Genomic DNA, 19,777 nt, shown 5'->3' on the forward strand with positions numbered 1-19,777 from the left:
GCCATCGAGGAACTTTTTAACTGCCTCAGCCCCAGAAATAGGAGACCACCACAGATACCCCAGGCACTGCTTCCTCATAGGAACCTGTGTTGGTGGGATTGAGGAGGTCTTCGAAGTATTCCCTCCACCGACCCACAACATCCGCAGTCGAGGTCAGCAGAACACTATCCTCACCATACACGGTGTTGACAGTGCACTGCTTCCCCTTCCTGAGGCGGCGGATGGTGGTCCAGAATCGCTTCGAAGCCGTTCCTCCGGAAGTCGTTTTCCATGGCTTCCCCGAACTCCTCCCATGTCCGAGTTTTTGCCTCCGCCTCCGCCACCGCTGAAGCCGCACACCGCTTGGCCTGTCGGTACATGTCTGCTGCCTCCGGAGTCCTATGAGCCAAAAGAACCCGATAGAACTCTTTCTTCAGCTTGACGGCATCCCTCACCGCCAGTGTCCACCAACGGGTTCTAGGATTACTGCCACGACAGGCACCAACTACCTTGCGGCCACAGCTCCAATCAGCCGCATCGACAATAGAGGTGCGCAACATGGTCCACTCAGACTCAATGTCCAGCACCTCCCTCGTGACATGTTCAAAGTTCTTCCGGAGGTGGGAATTGAAACTTTCTCTGACAGGAGACTCTGCCAGATGTTCCCAGCAGACCCTCACAATGCGTTTGGGCCTGCCAGGTCTGTCCGGCATCCTCCCCCACCATCGCAGTCAACTCACCACCAGGTGGTGATCGGTAAAAAGCTCCGCCCCTCTCTTCACCCGAGTGTCCAAAACATAAGGCCGCAAATCCGATGACACAACTACAAAGTCGATCATGGAACTGCGGCCTAGGATGTCCTGGTGCCAAGTGCACATATGGACACCCTTATGTTTGAACATGGTGTTTGTTATGGACAATCTGTGACGAGCACAAAAGTCCAATAACAAAACACCACTCGGGTTCAGATCCGGGCGGACATTCTTCCCAATCACGCCTCTCCAGGTTTCACTGTCGTTGCCAACATGAGCGTTGAAGTCCCCCAGTAGAACAAGGGAATCACCCGGGCACTTTCCAGTACTCCCTCGAGTGTATCCAAAAAGGGTGGGTACTCTGAACTGCTGTTTGGTGGGTAAGCACAAACAACAGTCAGGACCCGTCCCCCCACCCGAAGGCGGAGGGAAGCTACCCTCTCGTCCACTGGTTTGAACTCCAACGTGCAGGCTTTGAACCGGGGGTAACAAGAATTGCTACCCCAGCCGGTCGCCTCTCACTGCGTGCAACGCCAGTGTGGAAGAGAGTCCAGCCCCTCTCGAGAGAACTGGTTCCAGAGCCCTTGCTGTGCGTCGAAGTGAGCCCGACTATATCCAGCCGGAACTTCTCCACCTCTCGCACTAGCTCAGGCTCCTTCTCCCCCAGCGAGGTGACATTACACGTTCCAAGAGCTAGCTTATGTAGCCGAGGATCGGACCGCCAAGTGCCCTGCCTTCGGCTTCCGCCCAGCTCACAACGCACCCGACCTCTATGGCCCCTCCAATGAGTGGTGAGCCCATTGGAGGGGGGACCCACGTTGCCTCTTCGGGCTGTGCCCGGCTGGGCCCCTCTGGAGCCAGGCCCGGAGTTGGGGCACGATATATTTGTCATAATTATCATTGTCATATAATTATTGTCATAATTATATGACAATAATAGTCATATAATTATAAAATACTGTCGAAAACCACATTGAATTATGGTAACTATGAGGAAAAAAGTCATAGAATTACAAAATCTCAGAATTTTAAGCGTTCAGCCGTAAATATGACAATGAAGTCAAGTTACATAACATATGGCTCGTGCTCACTAGCACCATGGGTGAGCTAGAGGAGCCTCACAATGAAGTCCAAATATTACCATAATACTAGTTCAACTTAAAAGTCAAAATACTAAATAAAAGTTATCGAGCTACAAGAGTAAAGAAAATGAGGGCAAAATATTAAGATAAGTAGCAAAAGTGTTTAAAAAAAGCAAAAAACTATTACAAAAATAAATTCAAAATAGTACAATGACAAATCTTTTACTAGAAAAGAAAGTCAAAATAGTAAAAAGTATACATATTACGATGAGAAATAAGGTTATTGTTTTGTTTAAAGAGTGTTTTATTGATACTTATATTTTTTGGAGGGTCAAATCGGACAAAATGAAAATAAATAAATAAATGATATGAATATGAATAATTACTTAAGTGCCAATAATTATTTATAATTGGAAATAAATACATAAATGTGTTATCAAATTTGTCATTAATTTATTTAATGTAAAAGTATATTTAACTATTTCATAGTTGTATGTGCTAGTTAGACATTTAATTAATTATTTCAAGATTTTATTAATAATTTCATGATTTATCACGAACCTGTGTGTCATGAATTTATTTCATATGTCAACCTCAGCCGTCAAAGTCAGTGGGCCTGAGACCTGACTGGTTACCCAGAACTTCCACTTGTCTGTGGAACTTTGACCAGAGGAGGAGGTGTACTGGTCAATATTTTGGTCTGAAAGTGCGGAAATAACTTTAAAAATTCCTCTATTTTAATTGCTACATGCTTTGGGTCTGAGTCTTGCTTCCACACACTCTAAAATATCTAACAGCAACTCTCCAAAAAATACAAGTAAATAATTTTTGTTTTGAAAGGCTTCCTAAGTTTCAGGAATTACTAAAGCAATCATTGGACTAGATTCGTGTTAGCCCTTCCCACTGACTTTGACGGCTGAGTTTCACAGACACAATAAATTCACAAATTAATACAATTAAATAATGATTAAATCCTGAAATTATTAAATCGGGAAATAATTAATTTTATAAATAAAACTTGACAATTTGATACATAATTAATTAAATTATGTACTATTATATTAAATAATGCCACATTTAAAAACACACTTATGTGTTTCATTCTAACTATAATCTAACCATAACAACGCATTTAAGTAGTTACTTAAAGATGTATATATTTATTTAATTGTGTCTCATTTTGACACTGCATAAAATTTCAGTGCCCGACTTGTTTTACCTTTGTTTGATAGCAATACATTACATACAAAATTGCCTTTGAATAGATTTCTTTGGTCTTCTCAACATATGTTTTATTTCCATTTAATAAGCGGTAGGAAATGGATGGATGGATAGATTGTTAGGTATATCAGATTTAGTTTGAACCTTGTTATGTTTCGACTAACAACTGCAGTCTTCATAAGACATATCATCTGACCGTTGTGACGTGTCACATTCTAGGCGTGGCCCAACCTGATGAACCCGACAAGTCAGCCATCTTCATGTAAATCAGTCCTTCTGAAAAAGTGGGGCGGGCTTGACCTCGGAGAAGATGCTTTTTTTGCCGTACCAGAATATGATGAAGAGTATGTAGCCCTCGGCTTCACTGTAACCACTGTGGAAGACAGTTTCCTTTGATGTTAATAAGCTTACAATGTTATGCAGAGGTATAGTTATAACAATTTTATAGACAACTAGATAAAGCAATTCCTAAAGGAATTGAGTGTAAATGCTCCAATGCTGAAATTGAATTTCAAAATGACTAATTGTTGAAGTAGAGCACACAATTCCTGAACAGGCTGAATATTTTGAAGTTGGAACTGTTTGAATCAGATGAAAAATGTGAGAAATGTGGAACTTTGAAGAATGTCCCATTGATTTCAATGGGAATTTCCCCAAAATTTGGGAATTTTGGGAAAAGCGGGAATTTTTGGGAAACTGGTAAAAAAACAAAAACTTGAATGGTCTGAATGAGTTGAAATGGTTGGTGTTGGAATTTTTCAAATCGGTCGAGAAATGTTGAAGTAGTAACATGTTGAATTGAAAAACGGTATTACGGAATTCCTGGAATTTCAGGAAAAAACAGGAATTTTTGCAGTTCAAAAAACAACTTAGTTTTTTTTCCTAATTAAGAGGAATGTTTTGACAGTGGAACGGTTGAAGTGGGTTGAAAAATGTGGAAGGAGTAGTCGCCAGAAAATAGGGTGAAAAAAGGGGTTTGGAAAACCAGGAATTTTGGAAAATCCTGGAATTTTTTTAACTTGAAAAAAAAGTTGTTTGAATTTCCAGGATGGTGGAATGTGTTGAAGGTAGAATGGTATGAATAGGTTGAAAAATTTGGAAATGGTGCAAGTTTGAAAAATGGCCAATTCATTTTGAATGAGAAAAATGTCTCGGAAAACCTGAAATTCTGGAAAATCTGGGAATTTTTGGAATTTGTCAAGGGAAAGCCCGCGATTCCCGGATAGGCTGAACAGTTTGAAGTTGGAACGGTTTGAATCGGGTGAAAAATGTGGAAGGTAGAGCATGCCAAAATCTGGAGAAGAAGAAGAAATTGAAAATTGTGTGAATGCTTTGGAGCATTAACAAATATAGTCACGGTGAAGAGTGGGGGGGCGTGAAATATTTTCTTCTTCCTAGGTGGCATAACAGAAAATGTTTCAGAAACACTGTGTAAATATCTTTATGTAACAACAACAACAAACAACTAATATACAGTACCTAACAAACTTCTCTGAGTATAAGAAACAAAACATATATGCCTTTGAAGGTTCATTGATGGCGACAGGTTCACTTGGTAACTGATTATTTACATTTCCACTACTTCCAATGGGAAAAAGTTGCCTCAAAATCCAAACAAATTGGAGGTGTAACAGCCTTCCAGACCCAACTGCATTCAACCTTTCAGGCTCCACTGTATCCTGCTGACATCATCAGCGTTGTGACAGGTGTGCTTGTGGCCCAGATGGTACTTGTTTAAACCTTTGGAGCACTGCCATGACATGACTTCATGACACAGGACATGTCATCACTGGCAGCTTGGGCAGGCAGTCAAGTAAGATGCAGGCGGTGTTGTCGGACGACTCGACAGCATGTCAGGTTGTTAAAGGAGAACTGCACTTTTTTTTGGAATTTTGCCTATCGTTCACAATCAAAATGAAAGACATGACAACGGATGTTTTTTTTTTTTTAATGCATTCGAACTCGTGAATAAAAGTCTGCTTGCAATGGAGTCAATGGGAGGTCCTCTATTCTGCCCATAAAACCCAATAAAAAAACATCAAAAAACCGCAAAATACTTAATTTACATTTCGTGACTTGAATATTTATACTATTTATACACTAATATAAGCATTAGTGATATTGTTATTATAAGCGCTAACACAGACAAACTAGTTATAGCGGCGCCGTGATCACAAGCTATTGTGGCTATGTTGACATCATCGTCTGGTGAGCTGCTTCCTCGCCTCGGTGTTCGCTAAATCATAAATCATGCATCTCACGCTGATATTAGAAAGATGAGGATGTAATCCGACAAGTTGGTACAATTTGACAGCCAATTTAGACCCGGTAATGAAAAGACACTTGGTCTTTACAAGGGTTATGAGCCATATCAGTCGGCATGTATGTATGTATGTATGTATGTATGTATGTGAGTATATGTGAATTTGTATGTACAATATATTTGACTCCCAGTGTGCGTGGGAGCCAGAGTACGGCCCCAGCCTCCCCGAGAGCCCAACCCACAAACAATAGGTGTGGTGCCCAGGGAACCAGGGACCACCGCCTCCACGCAGCCAAGCCGGCCAGCGATAGGAACCCCAGAGCCCGGCCCACCGCGCCGCCCACAAGGGTCAGCAGCAGGCCGCAGACACACGCACCCGGCAGAGGACAAGGCACGAGAAAAGCAGGGGACAGCCAGACCCCAAGCCAGCGAGAGACCACACCCCACACGGGCAGAAAGGCGGGACAACCCGCCCGGGGGGCCCGTAGACTCCCCGCAACCGGACGGGAAGACCGCCCCCGCCCCACCGGCAACCGTGCCCCCACGAGCCCACTCCCCACCCCCGGAGAGCGCGGCGAGGCCATCCCCCGGCCACCCCACCCAAGTCGGCCGCCGCAGGACCACCCAGCACGGGGCCACGGGAACCACCCAACACACCCACAGGTACCCCAACGATGGAGATGGAACAACCAGCAACCGCCCCGCCGAGTTCCCCCCTGAGGGAGGGAAAAATAAAAAAAATAATATTAATAAAATGTATTAAAAAACTAAATAAATATTTTTTTTTTAAATAATTAAAATAAGATCACAGACATGCTGACACACAAGGTCACTACCCCAGCAACTGGCCGACTCGCAGCACCTCGGAATACCTTGCAGCACCAAGCTACCACAATAGACGCAGGGACTAGACCAGGGGTCACCAACCTTTCTGAAACCAAGAGCTACTTCTTGGGTACTGATTGATGCGAAGGGCTACCAGTTTCCATCCATCCATTTTCTACCGCTTATTCCCTTCGGGGTCGCGGGGGGCGCTGGAGCCTATCTCAGCTACAATCGGGCGGAAGGCTGTGTACACCCTGGACAAGTCGCTACCTCATCGCAGGGGCTACCAGTTTGATACACACTTAAATAAATTGCCAGAAATAGACAATTTGCTCATGTTATTATTAATAATTAATGATATTTATCTTTGTAGAAACACTGATCATCTTAATGATTTCTCACAATAAATATATATAGAAACAGATAAATATCAATATGCAACACTTTATTTTTATATTTTCTCTAAGTGCACATTTTTCAAATTGAACATTTTTAAATGATCACTTCCAAGACAGTCTTGTGAAATCATAATATCCCATTTTAAAAAGCTGGCCACTAAAATTTTTTTAACAAATCATGAATTACCTTGCACCATGTTTGTACAAATAATAACTCATGTAAAATACAAAAGTCAACTCTCAAATTTTTAAATAAATTATGTCACACTTTGAACTGGACACCAAATCTGTTATCTGTTTCTTTGTCAGTTAGTGAAGACCAAGTCTTTAAAATATTTTCTTGGATTTTCAAATTCTATTTGAGTTTTGTCTCTCTTAGAATTAAAAATGTCGAGCAAAGCGAGACCAGCTTGCTAGTAAATAAATACAATTTTAAAAATAGAGGCAGCTCACTGGTAAGTGCTGCTATTTGAGCTATTTTTAGAACAGGCCAGCGGGCTACTCATCTGGTCCTTCCGGGCTACCTGGTGCCCGCGGGCACCACGTTGGTGACCCCTGGACTAGACCCAGCAGGCCCCAACCAAGACGGGCACCCGGAAGGGATGGATGGTGGGACCCAGAAGCTCCAGACACGCAGTCCGGATGCAGTAGCCTGAGGCGCCGACCCCCGCCTGACAGGCAGGCCCAAAACGTACCCCCAGAAATATACATACATACATACATACACATACACATACATACACATATATATACACATACATACATACACATATACACACATATACACAGTTCGTCAGCCCCGAGAACCACCACGCGCGCGCGCTGCCACCAGTCCCAACATCAGCCACCCCCCTGCACCAGACCCAGCAGCCACGGGCGCACACACCACAAACAAACGGCAGCAGAAACAGCAGCTGCAATACCCCCAGACAGCCAGCACCACCCAATCAAATCAAAGCGATAAAAAAATACTGCGACCGGCAAACACACGCCAACAGGATCACAGAAACTAGCCAGCGCCAGCCAGCACAAACACCTGCATGCAAACAAGAGACACCAACACCCTCCCCACCAAAAGACCCCACGACCCCAACCCAAACCCGCACAAACACACCACCGCGCAAGGTCGGGCCACACGGGCACGGACCCCACCCAACAGGAAGTGAGACCCGCGCGACGCCACACACAAATAAATAATAAGATTTAAAAAATAAATAAATAAATAAAAATAAAATAAAATAAGTAAATAATAAAATTAAAAATAATTAGTTAAAGGAGAGCTGCACTTTTTTTTTGGAATTTTGCCTTTCGTTCACAATCAAAATGAAAGACATGACAACGGATGTATTTTTTTTAATTCATTCGAACTAGGGCTGGGCGATATATCGATATATCGTGGGTTTGCCTCTGTGCGATATGGAAAATGATTATATCGTGATATCGGAGTATACGTTCTCACTCAGTTGCTTTTAGCTGCGGGCATTACACTACAGGCGTTTCTCACTCTTTCTAGTCTCTCCTTCTCACAGGGGCATAAAACAAGCGCACCTTCTTACATACGTCACATACTGTCGCGCGTGTAGCGTCATACACCCTCGCCCAGCAGAGAGGTAGCAGCATGGCTAACGTTGAGGCAGGTGGTACAAGCGCAGCGGTGCGAGTGACAATACAAGAGAAGGTGCGAAACTGATCACAAATGGAGGAAGAACAATTAATGCCCAAAAAAAACAGCACGGGGTCCATCATCTGGCGGTAGTTTGGCTTCAAGCGGGAAGATATTCAGCAGACAACAGTAATATACAACGTATGCAGCAGAAGCGTTGCTACAAAAGGTAGCAGCCAATGTTCCCTCTAAAAGGTGCGCGCCTGCGCAATTGCGCACTGCTCAAGCGTCCTCTGCGCACAGCAAATATATGCCGCGCACCAAATCAAATCCCATCTGAATTCTAAACAAAATAAACATTTATTCTGTGTAATTTTGCAATGCAACTCTGAGTGACAGTGACAACAAGCGGCCCTAACGGTGTTCGTCAACACCGTTCAATTATTGTAACGTCTATCGAGATGCTTCGAGGACAGGAATTATATCGATCACTTTATTGAGCAAAACAGTTTATATTGGGCCATAACCACACCAAAAACATGAGTAAAAAACGTATATCTCGAAAAAGTAGTCATTTTCTGCCGTACAAACCAGGTCAAAACCAACTTGTCATCTGTCACCAACACGCATAGCACTAAGCCACTGGTGCGTTTATGGCCACACAAAAAGTCGGACAACTCAAACACCACACAAAGTTACACTATGACTCCTCAGTCATATGTGTGCTTATTCTACTGTCATTTATTATTAATGTTAATGTATTTATATTAATCATGGAATGCGGTTACTAGAGAAAGTTACAGGAATACACACTTCATCCTATGCTTACATTTCATTGTGCAACATGAGGATGTTTAAGGGCAACTAAATGTGATCTCTGAAAGGGGTACAAATGATTTCCAAAGCAGGACCCCCACCCAGACATATTGTACAATACTAATCCATAGCTTATGAAAAACAAGATTTCTTTTATTTTCATTACAAGTGGGCCAAATCACTAATATTACAAAAATAATCTCATGAAAATGACTCCTCTCATTTGAGTGTTATTATAAAAGATTGGTTTGAGACAGGGGTGCTGATGGTATTGCCACGTGTAATGTTGCTCACATGTGCTCCACTGAATGCTCAGGGAGTTTTTGTGTTTGCTCAGACACATGAACAATTAGAGGGAATATTGGTAGCAGCACTACTAATTTGTTCTTTCATTTAAAAAGTCACCCGCGAGAGAATGAAGAGTGCTTGAAACTCTGCACGTTAACATCTCCGGCCGGTGCCACACCCAAAAAAATGCCGAAACAACCTGCACTGACAAATGAGCCTGACGTCTTCCATTTACAGATCAACACCATATGAAAAACATAGTCACAAACACAAGTAGATAACGTCCGCAGTAACTTATTATATAGCAAAGGACATGGCCCCATAAACATCTATGCAACATTTTGACCAGAGAACCACCATTACATGTTATGTAGACCACAAGGAAGTGTTTTCAATTTAGAAAAATAATAATAATATGACTCCTTTAATGCGCCCTATTATATGCATCAAGTGTTCATTCAAGGCTAAGGCAAAATATCGAGATATATACCGTATATCGCGATATGGCCTAAAAATATCGAGATATTAATAAAAGCCAATATCGCCCAGCCCTAGTTCGAACTCGTGAATAAACGTAAATAAAAGTCTGCTTGCAATGGAGTCAATGGGAGGTTCTCTATTCTGCCCATAAAACCCAATAAAAAAACATCCAAAAACCGCCAAAAATACTTAATTTACATTTTGTGACTTGAATATTTATACAATTTATACACTAATATAAGAGGGGTTAGTGCGTCTGCCTCACAATATGAAGGTGCTGAGTAGTCTGGGGTTCAATCCCAGGCTCTGGATCTTTCTGTGTGGAGTTTGCATGTTCTCCCCGTGACTGCAAGGGTTCCGTCCGGGTACTCCGGCTTCCTCCCACCTCCAAAGACATTCACCTGGGTATAGGTTGATTGGCAACACTAAATTGGCCTTAGTGTGTGAATGTGAGTGTGAATGTTGTCTGTCTATTTGTGTTGGCCCTGCGATGAGGCGCCCGATTGTAGCTGAGATAGGCTCCAGCGCCCCCCGCGACCCCGAAGGGAATAAGCGGTAGAAAATGGATGGATAAGTATTAGTGATATTGTTATTATAAGCGCTAACACAGACAAACTAGTTATAGCGGCGCTGTGATCACAAGCTATTGTGGCTTTGTTGACATCATCGACTGGTGAGCTGCTTCCTCGCCTCGGTGCTCGCTAAATCATAAATCATGCATCTCACGCTGATATTAGAAAGACGAGGATGTAATCCGACAAGTTGGTACAATTTGACAGCCAATTTGACAGCCAATTTAGACCCGGTAATGGAGAGAAAGACGCGAAAAGACACTCGGTCTTTACAAGGGTTATGAGCCATATTAGTCGGCATCCTAATGACAGCAGAAATTCTACAGTAAGTGATGTTTTATTTTGTTTGTTGGCTCTCATAAAGTCATCAGTGAGTATTAATCAGTGACGTTGTTAAAGAAAAAAAGCAAACGTTGTGATGCGTTTTTTAAATTATTGCGCCGCATATGCTTAAAAGGAGCAAAATACGTCAATATTAGATGTTATTATGAATGTGCCCGTTACTACATTACATATATACTTACAGCATGTACAGTATGAAACCTTAATAGAGGTGTTTGAATGTGTTTTTAAGAGCTTCATGGGCAGAATAGAGCGACTCCTATATGCTCTATTATTTACTATTCAGAGTGCCTAAAAAAATAAAAACATGTGTCTTGTCTTACATAGGGATTGTGAATGATACGTAAAATTCCCCCTTCAAAAGTGCAGATCCCCTTTAAACACACCTTGAGTGTGGAAGGATTAGAGAAATCTTCTTTCTGCCTTAAAGTGCAGTCACGTTTTCTGTCAAAACAGCAAAAGTCGCTAAAATTTCTCTTCAAGCCTCTGGAGAAAGCTCCTCCAGGAATCCAGCATGTTCAGTGAGCCAGGGAAATTAAATTCCACTGGCTTGCAAAGACATGATCGCCTCCTTCTCCTCTGTCTCACTTACTTTCCAGGAGGAGTTGCAGTGACATTATCCAAGTACACTACGCCTCTGTTCTCTTGTTGCCAAGGTGTCCCGATACGCTCACAGGCCCGGTTTCATTAGATGACTTGATAAATATTACACTGACAAGCTGATGACATGTGAATAGAGAAAGTCAATGGGCAACACTCACTTCTCCCTTAACAACTACTGTAAAAAAAAAAATGCCCCAGGAGGGAGCCTTTTTACTGTGAACTACACTTGGAGGCCAAGCACCAGTGACCCAAGATTGCATTACGGAGCTCCCAAGTGTGAGCGGTGAATAAGTACAAAAAAATACAACACAAAGATGCAGAGGAATGTTAACTTGGAAAAACCATTGCTGAGTCACTTTTCACAAATTCCAAAGTGTACTGTTTTAGACATTTTTTATTTTATTTTATCGCTTTTGTTTCAGGGATATTTTCAAGGATATTTTTGCAATGAATCACATCACTGACATTTTTCCCAAATTCCAATGGGAATAATGTAATTTGGAAATTTGTGGTATGTTAGGTCAACACAAAAAAAACTAGCCCAAGTGTGTAAAAGTGAGTGTGAATGTTGTCTGTCTATCTGTGTTGGCCATGCGATGAGGTGGCGACTTGTCCAGGATGTACCCCACTTTCCGCCTGAATGCAGCTAAGATAGGCTACAGCGCCCCCCGCGACCCTGAAAGGGACAAGCGGTAGAAAATGGATGGATGGATAGGTTTGTCCTTAAAAGGAACATATATTTTGCCCTTCAGCGCAGTACTGTATTGGGTATTGGGGTCTATAATATATATATTATAATACAATAAATAACACAAATCAACCAATAAATCAAAACATCTCAAAATGTTATCACATATACAATAAAATATTTTCAAATATTATTTGCCTATATTTTGCATTTAAAGTATATTATCTTTGCATTTATGTTTAATGTATATCTTCTTATAATAATTATTTAAAAACAAATATGAAAAATATATAAGACTATTACTACTAATAAAAAACAATGAAAAAATAAATACATTAAAAAGTTTCAATGAAAATGAATCATAATTAAAGAAACACTTTTTAAATATTCTTTTGCACTGAATTTATATTATTTAGCACTTACATAATATTGTAATGATTTAATAACGAATATGAAAAATATACTACTACTAATAATATTAATAATAGTAAAAATAACAGCTAATAGAAATCAGCAAATTAATTAAAAAGTATCAATTAAAAATGTGTCACATTTAAAAAAAAAAATCTAATATTTTGCAACATATTTTCATTTATATTTGTTTTGCATTCATAGCTGTTTATGGTAATTATTTCATTTAAAAACTATAGTACTACTACTACTAATAATAATAATTATAGTTAATACAAAATTGTCAAAAAATCTGAATTAAAAAAAAAAAAGAGTCAAATTTAAAAGAAAATGTTATCAAATATCATTTTGCATTTATATCAATTTATAATTATTTAATAACACATAGAAAAACAATATATGACTACTAATAAAAAGAATAGCCAATTAAAAAAGTATCGCTAAAAATGAGTCACATTTTAAAGAAGATGCTTTCAAATATTATTCAGCATTTATAACTGTATTTATATTATTTTGCATGTACATCTTTTTATGATAATTGTATAATAAAAATATAAAATTATAGTACTATTACTAAAATAATTATTACTAATAAAAATAATAATAAATACACCAATAAATCAAAAAGTCTCGTTAAAAATTAGTCACATTTAAAAGACAATATTTTCAAATATTAGGGACCAAGTCCCTTTGGGACAGAGGACCCTATTGTATTTCTAGTTTTGTATTTATATCTGCATTTATAATATTTTGCATTAATATCTCCTTATGATAATTTTTGAATAACAAATATGAGAAAAATGTACTACTATTACTAATACAAATAATAACAATGAATAAAAAATCTGCCAATAAATCAAAAAGTCTTGATAAATAGGAGTCACATTTAAAATAAAGTATTTGTAATAATATTTTGCATTTATATCTCCCTAAAATATAATATATATATAATATAAAACCATACTACTACTACAACATAATAATAATTAAAAAAAAAAAAAACAATAAAATTAATAATGGTGATAATAAATGTTCCTGAGGGAACTCTCCTGAAGGAATCAATAAAGTACTATCTAACATTAATAATAATAAAAAACTAATACAAATAATAATAAACATAATATATTTAACACTTTTTAGCACTTTTCTAAGTACAGTACTTAAAGCAAAGATGTTCAAAAGTTAGTTTAAAAACATACCAGACATTTGCTGTCCACCGATTTTCCTTCAACTCCAATAATCAACAAGCAATAAAACTGATGACCACTATGAATTAAAAATGCTAAAAAAAAACAACAACACATGAAATTGAACTTTGCAAGGCAAAGTTGCCACTCAAAATGTATTGATTAAGTTAAGTAATATTAAGGTGCAACTCCCCAAAAATCAGTTCTGCATGTTATTCTTTCTCAATAATCACTTTGTTTATAACTTAACTATATGCATTGTTTAATATAAGAACACTTTCATCAGCTTCTTACAAAAAAAGCAAACTGGAAGAATCACAATTCAGCATGCATGTACACATGTGCACCTGATTATTGCAAAGATAAAGTAAATATTTTACCTGTCCATCCACCTCCAGGTGTGCAGAAAGCGACAAGAAGCGCCAAAAGCGTGCTACTTGCGCACAGAGCCATGGTGCGTGTGGTGCACAGATGCAAGGAGAGACGCACCAGCAGCCCAGCACAGAGGGGCTGAAACTTAGAGACCCTCCCATCAGCAGCCACTTGAGCCTCTCGCCCACTGGAAAGACAAGCCAAATATTTTGTTGTTATAAATCAAATAATCATCAATAAATACATATGACCAGTTATTGCTTTGAATTTAGAATACACTTCAGAGCTGATTAAAGAAATGACTTAATGAAAGCATTATTATGATGGATATTCCCTTATGGCTCCCTCTTGTGACCAATATTTGAAGAACAGTTCATGACGTCACAGTAATTCTGCTCAATGGCAAAGGGGTCCATTAGATGGCGTGCTAATGCACTTTTTAAATGCCCCACTACACTGGTGCTTTCATAAACACTGTATTGCGGGATTAGTTGTTCCAGATATTACTGAATTCCCTTTAAAAACATTTAAACAACCAAAATACCGTGCCCAAAAAAAAGTTGTATTCAAAAAATAAACAAAAAACATTTTAACAAATATTAATATTAAATTAAGCAGTCAGCAGGGCTATTCAACTACATAATGAAAAGTGCCACAGTTTTAAGAGCCAAAGGACATCGAAATGTGGATGTTTGGTCTCCACAGGTTATATTTCTTTGAGACTGTTTACTTATTTACAAAGTAAACACATCAGCTTTCAAATAGCACTGTCAATAAATTAATTATTCTGCCCTCGTACTCAATTCCAGCGTGTGCAGCTAAGTTAAAAGCATGAATAAACAGAAATTTTGTTTGGCCATTGTGTATTTTCTATCAATAAAACGAAAGGTTAAGTGTTAATACAGACACAATTATCTACAGATGTTAACATATAGAAATTACACAACATTTACACAACGCATGTGAGTTATCACAATTGAACCTAAGATGTAGCGTTCATCAACACGACCACAAATACAAAAGGCTTTACAAAGTCACCAATTTCAATGCAAAACAAACTAAATATCTTTATAGACAATATCTACTTACAAATGTTTGACCAAGTTTTGTGATGAAGCTTACACGCTGGGATTTCTACCTTTGTTGCGACTGGTCTGAATTAATGTGTCCATCGCTTAAAAGGTCCGACATAAAACAACGACTCCATCATTCATACTTCGTTGTTCAGTCGCTGTTAAATGTCAGATTTTTGCTATTTATTTTTATTTTTTTCCAGGGTTGAAAGAGTAGTCTTCTACTCACCCCACTGCTGCTTCATTGTGACACATGCCTCGCTGTTGTCCCCTGTGGGGTGGCGGGAGTACTGCATACATGATCAACCCGAGTTTTACATGGATTCATCAAGCCAGTGATGTTCGGCGGGCCAAATGTAACGCTTTGCCAGGCCCGATGTGGCCCGCGGGCCGTGAATTGAATAAGCTTGGTCTAGAGTGTGTTGTACGGATGTTTTAGCCTTTGTGAGCCTATATTGATGATAGCATGAGAGTTGTTGAATTATTAAATTACATTTTTATATAATTGTGCAGCATTACAGATTAAAAATGATTATTCCTCTTTTAAAAACAGAATAATGTTTGTTTCTATAGTATATGGTCCATTTCCTCGCTCTAAAACACCAATAATTCAGACAAATTTAAGTACAATCGTTTTGTCACACAAGCACACGCACGCACGCGCGCACACACACATACAGTACAGGCCAAAAGTTTGGACACACCTTCTCATTCAATGAGTTTTCTTTATTTTCATGACTATTTACATCGTAGATTGTCACTGAAGGCATCAAAACTATAAATGAACACATGTGGAGTTATGTACTTAACAAAAAAAGGTGAAATAACTTAAAACATGTTTTATATTCTAGTTTCTTCAAAATAGCCACCCTTTGCTATGATTACGGCTTCGCACACTCTTGGCATTCTCTTGATGAGCTTCAAGAGGTAGTCACCTGAAATGGTTTTCACTTCACAGGTGTCAAAGTTTTGATGCCTTCAGTGACAATCAATCAATCAATCAATCAATGTTTATTTATATAGCCCTAAATCACAAGTGTCTCAAAGGGCTGCACAAGCCACAACGACATCCTCGGTACAGAGCCCACATAAGGGCAAGGAAAAACTCACCCCAGTGGGACGTCGATGTGAATGACTATGAGAAACCTTGGAGAGGATCGCATATGTGGGTTTTTTAACTGAATTGGTGTTGATTGTAGTAGCTGAGACAGGCTCCAGCGCCCCCCTCCCCGCGACCCTGAAGGGAATAAGCGGTAGGAAATGGATGGATGGATATTTTTAGTCCAGTACTCGTACCATAGCTTCACTTCCCCTGTCTGTACAGTGAGTACTGGCTCCCACATCTGTCATTGATGCAACAGGGACACACCTGTACCCGGTTGCCAATCAGCCTCCTATTTCAGTCAGACAACATTGAATCATTGCCTATTGCTGCATGTTCTACTTCGCTTATTGCTTTGAACAAAATAAGTTCCGTGTCTTGTGTCCTTTGTAGCTGAACTCGCCTTCTTTTCTTCCTGGGAAACTTATCAAGGAGCTTTTTGTAATATTAGGTCCATCAGTGCTAAATATTATAAACTTATCACTTTCCTCTGGCACTGTTCCCATAGCATTCAAAAAAGCGGTTATTCATCCTCTGCTCAAAAGACCTAACCTCGATCCTGACCTCATGGTAAACTATCCCACCTTCTGTTTATTTAGAAAATCCTCAAAAAAATTGTTGCACAGCAGCTAAATGAACACTTAGCGTCTAACAATCTCTGTGAACCCTTTCATTCCGGTTTCAGGGCAAATCACTCTACGGAGACAGCCCTCGCAAAAATTACTAATGATTTTTTGCTAACGATGGATTCTGATGCGTCATCTATGTTGCTGCTTCTTGATCTTAGCGCTGCTTTCGATACTGTCAATCATAATATTTTATTAGAGCGTATCAAAACACGTATTGGTAGGTCAGACTTAGCCTTGTCTTAAATCCTATCTTACTGACAGGATGCAGTGCGTCTCCCATAACAATGTGACCTCGGACTATGTTAAGGTAACGTGTGGAGTTCCCCAGGGTTCGGTTCTTGGCCCTGCACTCTTCAGCATCTACATGCTGCCACTAGGTGACATCATACGCAAATACGGTGTTAGCTTTCACTGTTATGCTGATGACACCCAACTCTACATGCCCCTAAAGCTGACCAACACGCCGGATTGTAGTCAGCTGGAGGCGTGTCTTAATGAAATTAAACAATGGATGTCCGCTAACTTCTTGCAACTCAACGCTAAGAAAACGGAAATGCTGATTGTCGGTCCTGCTAGACACCGACATTTATTTAATAATACCACCTTAACATTTGACAACCAAACAATTACACAAGGCGACTCGGTAAAGAATCTGGGTATTATCTTCGACCCAACTCTCCTGTTTGAGTCACACATTAAGAGTGTTACTAAAACGGCCTTCTTTCATCTCCGTAATATCGCTAAAATTCGTTCCATCTTGTCCACTAGCGACGATGAGATCATTATTCATGCGTTCGTTACGTCTTGTCTTGATTACTGTAACGTATTATTTTCGGGTCTCCCTATGTCTAGCATTAAAAGATTACAGTTGGTACAAAATGCAATGTTGTACATTGTCAAATTTGACAAGAACAAGAAAGTTTGATCATATTACACCTATACTGGCTCACCTGCACTGGCTTCCTGTGCACTTAGGATGTGACTATAAGGTTTTACTACTTACGTATAAAATACTACACGGTCTAGCTCCATCCTATCTTGCTGATTGTATTGTACCATATGTCCCGGCAAGAAATCTGCGTTCAAAGAATTCCGGCTTATTAGTGATTCCCAGAGCCAAAAAAAAGTCTGCGGGCTATAGAGCGTTTTCTATTCGGGCTCCAGTACTCCTCTGGAATGCCCTCCCGGTAACAGAGATGCTACCTCAGTAGAAGCATTTAAGTCCCATCTTAAAACTCATTTGTATACTCTAGCCTTTAAATAGACCCCCCTTTTAGACCAGTTGATCTGCCGTTTCCTTTCTGCTCTACCCCCCTCTCCTTCGTGGAGGGGGGGCGGGGGGACACAGGTTCGGTGGCCATGGATGAAGCGCTGGCTGTCCAAAGTCGGGACCCCGGGTGGACCGTTCGTCTGTGCGTCGGTTGGGGACGTCTCTGCGCTGCTGACCTGTCTCCGCTCGGGATGGTCTCCTGCTGGCCCCACTATGGACTGGACTCTCACTATTATGTTAGATCCACTATGAACTGGACTCTCACAATATTATGCTAGATTCACTCGATGTCCATTGCACCGGTCGCCCAGGGGGGAGGGTCCCCACATCTGCGGTCCCCTCCAAGGTTTCTCATTGTCCCATTGGGTTGAGTTTTTCCTTGCCCTGATGTGGGATCTGAGCCGAGGATGTCGTTGTGCCTTGTGCAGCCCTTTGAGACACTCATGATTTAGGGCTATATTAGTAAACATTGATTGAATGATTTTGTAGATTGTCACTGAAGGCATCAAAACTATGAATGAACACATGTGGAGTTATGTACTTAACAAAAAAAGGTAAAATAACTGAAAACATGTTTTATATTCTAGTTTCGTCAAAATAGCCACCCTTTGCTCTGATTACTGTTTTGCATATTCTTGGCATTCTCTCGATGAGCTTCAAGAGGTAGTCACCTGAAATGGTTTTCACTTCACAGTTGTCATAGTTTTGATGCCTTCAGTGACAATCTACAATGTAAATTATCATGAAAATGAAGAAAACTCATTGAAATGAGAAGGTGTGTACAAACTTTTGGCCTGTACTGTATATACACACATACAGTATACATATATATATACATATATATACACACACACACACACACACACACACACACATACACACATACATACATACATTTTTTATATATATGAGGACTCAAATTATTGGCATTTGTGTGTGTATATAATTATTTTTTTATTAGGCCTTTTTTTTTTTGGGGCTTCACGGTGGCAGAGGGGTTAGTGCATCTGCCTCACAATACGAAGGTCCTGAGTAGTCTTGGGTTCAATCCCGGGCTCGGGATCTTTCTGTGTGGAGTTTGCATGTTCTCCCCGTGACTGCGTGGGTTCCCTCCGGGTACTCCGGCTTCCTCCCACCTCCAAAGACATGCACCTGGGGATAAGTTGATTGGCAACACTAAATTGGCCTTAGTGTGTGAATGTGAGTGTGAATGTTGTCTGTCTATCTGTGTTGGCCCTGCGATGAGGTGGCGACTTGTCCAGGGTGTACCCCGCCTTCCGCCCGATTGTAGCTGAGATAGGCTCCAGCGCCCCCCGCGACCCCAAAGGGAATAAGCGGTAGAAAATGGATGGATGGATTAGGCCTTTTTTTTCTACGCACAGTAAATTGACACTGCTCGACACCTGAAGTTTCCAACGGATAAATATTGAATAAACATACATTCTTAAAATACATTCATATACTTCTCTGAGAGTGTCAAACTGAACTTTATTATGTTTATAAAAACTGTATTTTTGATACAACTTTTATTAGGTCTCATAAGTCCGTTGTTGCGTGCGACCGACTCTTCCTCCAATGGAGAATTCAAATTGCTAGTCTCTCCCAGGTTCTTTGAATGACACATAAGCTGAAGTTTAAATTGATCACCAGGCAGTAGTTGGTATTTTGTGGTTTATTCTCAAATATTTGACAATAATGAGACCAGCCTTGCACATACTTGCCAACCTTGAGACCTCCGATTTCGGGAGGTGGGGTGGGCGTGGTCGGGGGTGGGACGGGGGCGTGGTTGGTGAGGGGGCGTGGTTAAGAGGGGAGGAGTAT

The 19,777-nt window shown here is 40.2% G+C and overlaps 1 protein-coding gene across 2 annotated transcripts in view; it reads right to left on the reverse strand.

The window, feature by feature from the left end:
- fndc1 (fibronectin type III domain containing 1) overlaps nt 1-15,226 on the reverse strand; it is a 76,592-nt gene extending 61,366 nt beyond the window's left edge. For both annotated transcript variants that reach the window (XM_061987271.2, XM_061987270.2), the window contains exons 1-2: nt 15,185-15,226; nt 13,891-14,069 (exon numbers count right to left, since the gene is read on the reverse strand). In XM_061987271.2, the coding sequence (XP_061843255.2) occupies nt 13,891-14,069; nt 15,185-15,210 (205 nt within the window). In that variant the 5' untranslated portion in view covers nt 15,211-15,226. The remainder of the gene's footprint in view (nt 1-13,890; nt 14,070-15,184) is intronic.
- Nucleotides 15,227-19,777: the final 4,551 nt, after the last annotated feature.

Source organism: Nerophis lumbriciformis, linkage group LG26 (assembly GCF_033978685.3).
Source record: "Nerophis lumbriciformis linkage group LG26, RoL_Nlum_v2.1, whole genome shotgun sequence".
NCBI lineage: Eukaryota > Metazoa > Chordata > Actinopteri > Syngnathiformes > Syngnathidae > Nerophis > Nerophis lumbriciformis.